Raw genomic sequence first — 11,146 nt, 5'->3', positions numbered from 1 at the left:
GCTCCAGTGTGAAAGCACTCGGGCTTTCACACTGGGGCTGCAGGGGAGGCTTTTTTCAGGCGCTTTACAGCTGCTATTTTTAGCCATTTAGTGCCTGAAAAACACCTTAATGAAGTTTCAGGAAACATGCACACAAAGCATTCATGATAACCAGCATATTGAGGAAATCACTGAAGCCAGAAGACTACAGAGTGAGGAAACTTGAAATAGGCAGAAGGATTAAATATGTAGTAGGCAAGGTAATAAAGGGTTTCTGTAATATTGGTGCTGCTGCAAAAATCTACACCAAGAAGATTTTGAAGCATTTTTTTTAATTCATGTTCTTATATCACAAAATACATGTTTAAAGTTTACATCAGGTATTAGAAACTTGAGATGTCTTCTATTAAGTACAAATATTGATGCTTTAATAACTGCTTCCAAAATGCAGACTATTTTTCCTGTATATAAACTGTACACAAAAACAAGGCACTATACACTGTTATAAGAACCCTTTCAGTTCAACATGTAAGCACAAAAAAAACAAAAACAACAAAAAAAACAAAAACAACAAAAAAAAAAAAAGTGAAGTAACTCTAGCAGTGATTTTTACTCGGGAGAGCCCCTGCAGGTCACCTGATGCTCTGGAACACAGTATTATGTAATATTTGCACACATCGAGGCATAATCCTTGTTAAGGGATGGCCATCTCTGCCTTTTTACTCATGTACCACTAGAGGGCACAGTGGAGTACAGAATATACAAACATGGTTTGAAGATCCCATCCTGGCCATGGGACATGATACAAAAGAAAAAAAAAATTCATCACACGCAAATGCATAACTTTCAGGTGTCAGCTGTTCGCACATGATTGGCATTAATGCTTAACAGTTTGTGTAATAATCCACAAATCTTACATAGTGATAATATTGCATAGTTAAATACAGTGTTTATATAAATACAATCTATGGGACTGGACAAAGACATTTACAAAATATCGGAAAACGATATGTCTGCAGCGAGGGAATATCTGCATTCCGCATAAGTGCACGGTAGAGGTTCATGAAATTCCTCTGAGAAATTGCTAAGAGTTTTGAAAGGTGCTGCTTCTTAATACATTTACGACAGACACAGGTCAACAGGCAGCGTGACGAGCAGACTTCACACGTGAGGTGGATAAAGCCCTTTGTTTACAGTCCGAGCCACACAGGCTATAGGCGGATACACAGTACACGAAACACGGAGAGATGTCATGACACAACAGGTGCAAAATGCAGCAGTGTTTCTTTAGTGGTGAGGCAGCTGGAAGGTCAGCGGGATTGCACACCGTCCAGCAAGCCAGAGGAGTCAAAGTCTAGAGAGGGGAAATTCCATTCAGAAAAGTCCTTTGGCTTTTTTTACGTTGACTTGTTTCCATGATGGCAACATGCTGTACTCCTCTCTGGTCATCTCTAATGCAATCTGCAAAAAAAAAAAAAAAAAAAAAAAAAAAAAAGTTGGATTAGTGGCATCTCAGTCTTAAAGTGAAAAAAAAAATAAAAAAAAATCTACCTTTTTAATATATACACACATATATACACACATACATATTACATAATATATATATACACACACACACACACACACACACACACATACATACACACACACATATATATCAAACATGTTATACTTTCCTGCTCTGTGTAATGATTTTGCGCAGAGCAGCCATCATACTCTTCTTCTCGGGTTACCCGCTGGCACTCCCGACTCCTCCTTCTCTGAGTGCCCCCATAACAAACTGCTATGTGGGCACTCATGCGTGTTCTCTCCTGAGCCCCAGTCTGTGTGTCCATAAGTGACACAGAATGGGGCTCGGCTTCACCCCCTGCTCCCGCCTCACTGGCTGTGATTGACAGCCGCAAGGAACAAAGGTTCCCACTGCTGTCTCAGCCAAAGAGACGGCAGACACCTTGGAAAACAGTCGCTCAAGTACACATTGCTGGATCGTGATCAGGCTCAGGTAAGTATTGGGGGGGTGGGGGCTGCAATGGAAGCTCAAAACAAAGTTTTTTACCTTTATGGATAGAATCCATGAAGGTAAAACACATTCAGCCTTTAGAACCACTTTAACCACCTCCTGACCACGGTATAGCTAAAAGACAGTTACAGCATGGTTGTTTAGTTCTGCGAGTCCTTAGTACACAGCTAATCACAGATTGGGGTAAAGGGCCAATCACAGCAGCCCTTTAGCACGTGATCAGTTGTGTCCAATCTCAGCTGATCGCATGTAAACACACTTGCCGGTTAATGGCATTCCTTGACTCATGCTGTCACAGCAACTGTGACAGGGGACTTTTATACTGATAATCAGAGCAATGATCATCTGTGTCCCGATTTTCAGTGCAGCCCTAACAGTGCCCATCAGTGCAGCCTCATCAACGCATCAGTGGAGAAAAATGACTTATTTGCAAAATTGTAGAGCAGAAACTAAGAAACTTCTTTTTTTCAAAATGTATTTTCTTTTCGTTTGTTTAGCAAAAAATAAAAAACCCAGTGGTGATTAAATAACCCCCCCCCCCAAAAAAAAACTGAAAAAAAAAATGATAAAAAATGTAATATGGGTGCAGTGTTGCACGACTGTGCAAAGTCGGAAATAGGCCTGGGCAGGAAGGGGATGAAAATGCCTAGTATTGGAGCGATTAAAGTCTGGTGGCTGCCATTACTGACCTTCTCGCATGGCTGTAACCCTTTTACTTCAATACTTTGATCACTGACCCATAAGACCAGGGTTAAACCCTTGTTCTGAGCCAATGATGAAGAGTATTGATGCAAAAGCATGCAGCCAGGAAGCTAGCATTTGAGGTTTTCTTGGTTTCTAGGTTTAATAGAAAACTGTACTAAGAGAAAGGCTGTAGTTGTTGGCCTCCCCTACTGAAAATGCAGGTTATCTGGCGATCATGCTGATCCAATAGCTTTAAAGAGGAATAATGTAGCTGCTGACTTTCAGGAAGCTGCTGACTTGAGCCCCTTTCACACGATCGGCCCGCCTGTCTGTTTTTCAGGGGGATCCAAGCGGGTCACCCATTGACTTCTATGGACAGGCGGATGTCAGCAGAGATGTGCTCACTGACACTCGCCTGCCATCCGCTCAAAACAGACGGATGGCGATATGTTCGCCAGCCTTCCAGCAGCTCGGATTAAAACAGACAGGCTGTAAATTTTTATCCAATCTCCCCATAGAGAACAGGGGGGCTCTGACAGGTCCGTCCCTGCACAGTGAGCAGAGATGGATCTGTCATCCACCTGTTTAGCGGGGATCAACAGAGCGATCCCTTGCTGAGCTAGCAGAGTCCATCCAACAGGTTCACTTTATGTGAACCAATGCTTAAGAGCAAGATACTATTTCAGCGTTTTCCCTGCAGCGATTCTTCTCAGGGTTTCAGATCCTCAGCATCACCATCTTGGATTTGAGAGCAAGCTGTCAATTCCTGATGACTCAAAGCCACAGCATGTGCAAGATCGAGGGCCATGGGGAGCCTGGTCCTGTAGTCCCCTGGTATGAGTGACACTATCAGAGGAGGGTGGGGGGTGTGGAGGGCCGAGGCAATGTCATCTTTGCCTAGGCAAGAAATGAGGACATGGGTGGTACCATAAAAAAAAAAAAAAAATTAAAAAAAAAGGTTCTCGCTCTCCAAAAACCAAAAGTTGCAATTTACAATACGTTTTATTTATACATATTTCAAAAATATTTTAAACACAACAAACAGGTAATTTTTCATACAACCCAAGTAACCGTTTCATAAGGTCATCATGTAAGTACAGTGGTTTCAGCTCAACACGTTTCACCTGGAAAAAGTGGCTTCTTTAGGAGACTTATGAAGCCCTGTTCATATTATCAACTGGATGGAGACACAGCTTTAGACTGGATGGAGAAACTCTTTTGCACCGCACTGTGGAGCATTAGTGTGTCATAGAAGAAGGAGTATACCCAATCTAAGTGGTAACCACAATCGTGTCAATGGATCTAGCATGGGGGGATTGAAAAGCCCTTAAAGGGTTTCACAGCTGCATGTGATATGCATAATAGAACTTGCCTCTAAAATGCTGTAAGAGGCAGCAGGTTTCTTAGACTACAATGGATGAACAAACAGCACAAAAAGGTCGTCTTTGAAACCACAACTTGAATTGAATAAGCTCCTCTATATAGGAAAACTGAGCTCAATCACTTTAAACAAGTGCAGGAAATCCTGTCATAGGGGGTACGCCAAGACAATCTGTCCAGCGTCTCATAGATGGGCACCTCCAGGCATCCATTACGGCGAGCAGCCACAACATGTGATACTATGTACAGGGCTTTATACGTCTCCTGAAGAAGCCACTGTTCCCTGGTGAAACATGTTGAGCGGAAACCACTGTACTCACATGATGACTGTATGAAACTGTTACTTTGGTTTTATGAAAAAGTACCTGTTTTAAAAATATTTTTGAAATACAGGCGGTCCCCTACTTACAAACTACTCCTACTTACAAATGGAGGGAGACAACAGGAAGTGAGAGGAAATTTACCCCTAGGAAGGGAAATTCTCTCCTGTAAGAGTTAATATGGGAAAAAGGTGTCTCCACTGATGCTTTATCACCAATCCTTGTTTCCCTAACAGCCTAAAATTTTCAAAATCCAATTGTCATTGGGTCAGAAAGTGAGGTGAAATCTTCTGAACAGGGGCACAGACAGCTAAACAAACATTGCAGGGGTGAAAACCATTCCCTATGCTATCCAAAAAGCTTAAAAAAATTATTTTTTGGCTGGAGCTAACACTTAAAAAATGTACCTGTTCCAATTTACAGATTCAACTTAAGAACAAACCTACAGTCCCCATCTTGTTTGTAACCCGGGGACCGCTTGTATGCATAAATATAATGAAATCAAGAAATTTTATCGTTGCATTGATGTTTCTAACAGCTTAAAAATCCCTATCAAAAATTATTTAAATCATTGGGATGTGGTGCTTTATATGCTCGTATCGCTAGGCATTTATTTTTCAAAAATATGCAGATCGGGAGTTGTGTTCTAATTCGCTGCACAGTTGCTCTAACCTGGTGACTCAGATGATTTTGAAGTAAATCCATCCCATTTGTTTTAAAGGGAGGAAAGCAATGGCAACCTATATGATATTAACAGCTTATCCTTCCGCTCCTAGCTTACAAATTTTCTTGTTTGCGTTACTTTGAGCAATGAATAAAATTCTAGTGATGACAAAATGTATGCTTTCACTGATGAAGAATTGCAGGCGCTTGATGGTGATGACTGAGATGTTAAAAGGTTTGTGAAACTTTTCTTTTTTTTCTTTTTTTTTTAAATAAAGAGCTGCCATGCTCTACTAAGAGAAAAGTACCCCCTCCTCTTCAGTACAATATCTTTTTTACTTTTATTTTCAATAATACCCATTTAGTTTGATTGTTCCTTAAGGGGACATTTATAATTATTTCACATGGTGTCTTACCTCAAAATCTTTATCAGACAGATACAATTCAAGATTTAAGGGGTCCACGCCTTCCGGGAGTGGTCGAGCCAGGAGTTCTGCCAGAGGATAAATCTCTTTGCACAGTTTGGCTAACACATCCTCCACCAGGATTATCTGATTGGACACGTCAGCATCCTGTCAAAAGGACAAACAGTCTGATCAACCAAAATGCATTTTTTTATATTGTATTCTGATAATAATGTTAATGCCTGTAATGACAGTATTCGGTATATGAATTTCTTTTTTATTTCATAGGCCTTTTTATATTTTTCTCCATTCTCATATGCAGGCCAAGTTGTCCTGCAAAAATGACAATTGGAACAAACTATTATACTGACAGGAGGTGCTAAAACAATGATCCGTAATTGTTTGTGTGCTTTAAACCTTATTTCGAGGAGGAAAAAAAAAAACTGTTGCTGTAACGGCTTTAACAGCATTAGTTGGAGTTGGGCTTTAGTTTGTATGCCATTTCCTCATCGAAGACTACCCCTTGCTCGTAGGCTGGTGACAGTGCTGTGCACTCTCACCACAGGACAAGCAGCGCTGTCACCCAACAATTACAAGGAGTGGAAAAAAAAAAAAAATAGATCTACTGGCAGGATCAACAGGAAACTTTGCCAATGGTTCTACTGGATTAGTTCTAGGCATGGATACCAATTTAAAGCGGTTGTAAACCACACGTTTTTTACCCTGCAAGGTAAAGCCATAATGCGCTAGTATGCATACTAGCACATTATGTTAAACTTCCCTTAAAAACGAAGCCCTCACACGCCAAGATGTCAGAGCTGGAGGCCGCTTCCATCTTCAGACTCCGGCTTTGTGACTGAGCAAGCACGCGGGAGCCGCTGTTCACCACACAGGGCTCTGCATGGGTGGCCGTTCCTTTAGAGCGCATGCTCCAGTGATGTCACTGGCTGCATGTACAGTAATTATCTCCTAAACTGTGCACGTTTAGGAGATATTTACACTACCTATAGGTAAGCCTTATTATAGACTTACCTATAGATAAAAGTCAGTAATGAAAGTTAACTTCCACTTTAACTACTTCTATACTGGGCACTTTCACCCCCTTCCAGCCCAGGACAATTTTCAGCTTCCAGCGCTGTCACACTGAACAATTGAGTGGTCATGTAACACTGTACCCAAATTTTTATCTTTTTTTCACACAAATAAAGCTTTCCTTTGGTGGTATTTAATTGCCACTGGATTTTTTTATTCTTTGCTAAACAAAAAAAAAATGCTTTTCTTCATTTCTGTTAACAATTTTGCAAACAAATTATCTCTCTTCATAAAGTTAAGCCAAACTGTATTCTGCTACATTTCTTTGGTGAAAATAACCCAAATCAGTGTTTATTATTTAGTCTCTAGGAAAGTTATAGAGTCCACAAACTATGGTATATGTATGTGTAATAGAGATATTATAAATAAATATGAAAAATGATCAATCCTGATGTACTGGCACCCTATCTCATTTGAGGTTCAAAAATGCCAGGACAGTATGTAGTAAGAGACATGGCGAGTTTTCTGAAGTTTTAATTTGTCACATATTTTTGCAAAATCAATTTAAAAAAAATGTCTTTACAATATATTTTTTTTTAAATACTGAAACCAGTGCAGTAAGCATCATCATATAACTGGTGTGGCAGTGATCAGGGACACTGACTGGTGACAGGATGTTAAAAGAAAAAAAAAAAAAATTGGATTTTTTTTCCAATTTTTTTTTCCAATTTTTTTGTTAACTCACTATGACCAGAGCAACAGTGATAATGTTAAAAAAAAAAAAAAAAAAAAAAAAAAAAAAAAAAAAAGTACGATTTTATACCAGTGAATTTCACTGGTATAAGGAACCATTTTTAATGAATGAAACTATTTCAGTGTGTATTGTGATTGGCCACACCTAATCACATGGTACAGATTGGCTGTGATTGGCTCTGTCTGTACCATGTGATCACAGTGACCAACCATACCTAGCAACACAATTGTACACAATGAATGGCATGAATCAAAAGCCATTCATTGTTTACAATTGTCATGTGATCTACTGTAAATGTTCACAGCGATCATATGGTACCAGCAGCGGGCCGGTACACTGATCAGTCATCGGCTGAGCGTGAAGTGCTCTCCAAGAGGACATCAAATGATGTCCATCCATGGTGACGAAGGTCCCGCCCAGCCGTCATTTGACAATAGGCTGGACAGGAGGTGGTTAAACAAGATCTGGCAGGATGACTTTACAGGAGTAAATACAAGGTGTACAAGGCTGTAGCGTGGAGGATAACTATATGCAGTGTGCATGCGTGATACGTTTGTGCAAGGTTCAGCGGTTTCCTAGTCCGTGATCACCTGCTCTGTGATCTGGGCGATGTCTTCTCGGTGCTCCCAGGATGGAAACATGTTTGTAAACGTCAGTGGTTCCAGCCCGGCATGAATTAGGTAGGACTTTGGAGGCTTTTTACTATTTTTTCCTAGAAACAAAACAATGGCAAATCAGAACCCAAACAGAATTTATCAGGAAAAAAAAAAAAAAAGTGTGTGCATACACAGCCAGTACTGTATTAACACTAATAATGCCAAGGCCTTTTTCATCCCTTCAGAAGGTCAGCTACAATGGGCAGTCACCCTCTAGCGAGTATAGGTTCTTCTATAATGCAGAGGTTGAATCTAAGCATCAGATCAATAGATGTACTTGAAAACAAGTTTAGAGGACATTTTGGCTTCAACCAGAAAACATCCAAAGAACTGACTGAATTTGACTCATTAAATAAACAGCGCTATCTGAGAAAGGGTACTTAATATGGAGCCCTGTTTATGTCACAGTGTCCATGTGGATTTTTTTGATGCAAGAAAAATTAACATTGCTCTGGTTTGGAACATGTTGGGCATATATGTTTGATAACTTAAAGTGTGCAAAAACAAAATTCCAACCTTTACAATACTGCAGGACAGTCTCCATTGCACTCTTCCTATCCGAGTCCCATCGTATTCGGGCAGACCCCGTGATAATATTTTCCACAGGCCACCAGCCTTGCCAGAGGTAAACCTCGTGATGATTGTCAACGAGGAACAGAGCTGCAAGATAAGGGAGAAATTATAGCATATGTAAAGGTTTACTAATGATTTAGCAGGATTTTGGCAAAGTTGGTAAACTAATTTAATACTGCTGGTAAGTTTGGCCTAAGTTGTAGAGCAGTGTAGATCTGTAATAAGTCTAATAATTCAAAGCAAATTAGCTCTAAAATTGTATTGAGGAAATACTTACAAGTGAGACTTTTTTCCACACTGTGGGTACCCATAGACCCGAGATGACAGTCGAAAACAATCAGTCCAGACAATCTTGTGTCTGGGGGTGACCCTTGGACCCAATGGTTGGAGGTGAAAGAAGGGCTGGGCAGAACCAGAGATTGGACAGTACATAAAACCTGTCCCAATTGTTCCTGTTTCTCCACTTATGAGCAGGCCTTCAAAACCTCTATTGAACGGTCTAGGAGTAATACCTTTTTCAGCAGTGGAACTTATGCTGGGCTCTGCAGCTCTGGGTTTCCTAGGGAGTTGAAACCTGGGGTGTTTTTTTGTATAGCTTGCTCACTGGATTTGGCGTGGGAACACACTGGATGCACTCAGCTGTCACTGAGCTCTTGCTGGGCTTTTACTGTGTCCCTGTGTAAGGAGGCATGGGCTCACTCCAGGCACATGGGCCCTAAATTTTTCCACTGCTATATATGCTTTAATATAGAGAATCTGAAATATAGAGTTAGTACAGCACTTTACAGAGAAGCCTTGGCAAGGCAATGTGGCTTCCAAATATACAGTGGGGAAAATTACTATTTGATCCCCTGCAGATTTTGTAAGTTTGCCCACTTACATAGAAATGAAGTGTTAATTTTTATTATAGATGTAATTTAAATGATAGACACAGAATATCAACCAAAAATCCAGCAAAAACACACGATACAAATGTTATAAATTGAGTTGCAGTTCAGTGAGTAAAATAAGCATTTGATCCCCAAGCAAAACATGACTTAGTACTTGGTGGAGAAACCCTTGTTGGCAAGCACAGGAGGCAAGACGTTTCTTGTAGTTGGTTACCTGGTTTGCACACATCTCTGGAGGGATTTTGGTCCACTCTTCTTTACAGATCTTCTCTAAATACTTAAGGTTTCTTGGTTGTCACTTGGCAAATTAAAGTTTCAGCTCCCGCCATAAATTTTCTATAGGATTAGGGTCTGGAGACTGGCTAGGCCACTCCATGACCTTAATGTGCTTCTTAAGCCACTCCTTTGTTGCCTTGGTTGTATGTTTTGGGTTACTGTCATGCTGGAAGACCCATCCACGACCCATCTTCAGTGTTCTGGATGAGGAAAGAAGGTTCTCATCCAAGATTTTACAATACACGGCCCCGTCTATTGGCCCCTCAATGTGGCAAATCTGGTCTTTACCTTTAGCAGAGAAACAGCCCAAAAGCATAATCTTTCCACCTCCGTGCTTGACTGTAGGGATGGTGTTCTTGGGGTCATAATTAAGCATTTTTCTTACTCCAAACACGGCGAGCCAAGTTAATGCCAAAGAGCTCAATTTTGGTCTCATCTGACCACAGCACTTTCTCCCAATCCTTCTCTGAATCATTTAGAGGCAAACTACATGTGCCTTCTTGAGGGGAACCTTGCAGGCACTGCAGGATTTCAATCCATTACGGCGTATTGTATTACCAATGGTTTGTTTGGTGACCGTGGTCTCAAATGCCTTGAGATCATTCACAAGCTCCTCCTGTGTAGTTCTGGGCTGATCACTCTCTCACTCCTTATCCCATGAGGTGAAATCTTGCATGGAGCTCCAGACTGAAGGCGATTGATGGTTATATTCTATTTCTTTAATTTGCGAATAATTGCTCAAACGGTTGCCTCCTCTCAAAGATTCTTGCTGATGGTCTTGTAGCCCATTCCAGCCTTGTACAGGTCAATAATCTTGTCCCTGATGTCCTTTGACAGCTTTTTGGTCTAGCCCATGATAGTGGGGTTTGAATGGAAGAAAAATTCTGTGGACATGTGTCTTTTATACACATAACGAGGAGTTATGAGCACCTTCTTAAATTGACAGGACTAATTTGTGTACCACATGAGCACATACTGTAGCCAGTCTGTGGGAGCCAGAATTATTGTTGGTTGGTAGGGGGATCAAATACTTATTTTACTCAGTGAACTGCAACTCAATTTATAACATTTGTATCATGTGTTTTTGTCTGGATTTTTGGTTGATATTCTGTCCCTATAATTTAAAATACACCTATACAATTATAAACCCTTCATTTCTTTGCAAGTGGGTAAACTTACGAAATCTGCAGGGGATCAAATAATTATTTTCCCCACTGTGTGTGCAAATGCGTGTAACTAAAACCTGTTTAAACGTAAATTAAGACTGACTTTTTTTCCTTTTTGCCAGCTAGCAAGTGTGCTGGGAAATCTTGTGTATTTTTGTGGTGTCCTGAGGACTGCTGGATTGTTTGAGCTACTCCTACACATAGCTTTATAAGGTAGATGTGATTTTCCATCTAGCCAAACTGAGGCTAAACTGGAAAGTTTTGAAAAAGAAAAAAGGTGTTAACAGGGGGTGGGTTGTAATCCATCCCCCAGGCCAAACAAAATGATGGTGGTATGGAACTGGATCTC

At 40.6% G+C, this 11,146-nt stretch overlaps 1 protein-coding gene across 1 annotated transcript in view; it reads right to left on the bottom strand.

Moving 5' to 3' along the window:
• Nucleotides 1-291: 291 nt before the first annotated feature.
• The window catches only part of SVIL (supervillin), a gene marked incomplete in the record, with an annotated part of 193,364 nt that continues 182,509 nt past the window's right edge, over nt 292-11,146 (bottom strand). The window contains 4 exon segments of the mRNA XM_073629849.1: nt 292-1,440; nt 5,463-5,618; nt 7,827-7,948; nt 8,409-8,552. Coding sequence (XP_073485950.1) covers nt 1,354-1,440; nt 5,463-5,618; nt 7,827-7,948; nt 8,409-8,552 — 509 coding nt within the window.

The sequence above is a fragment of the Aquarana catesbeiana genome, linkage group LG05 (genome assembly GCF_042186555.1).
Source record: "Aquarana catesbeiana isolate 2022-GZ linkage group LG05, ASM4218655v1, whole genome shotgun sequence".
NCBI classification, from domain to species: domain Eukaryota; kingdom Metazoa; phylum Chordata; class Amphibia; order Anura; family Ranidae; genus Aquarana; species Aquarana catesbeiana.
This window is presented reverse-complemented; position numbering and strand designations above follow the sequence as displayed.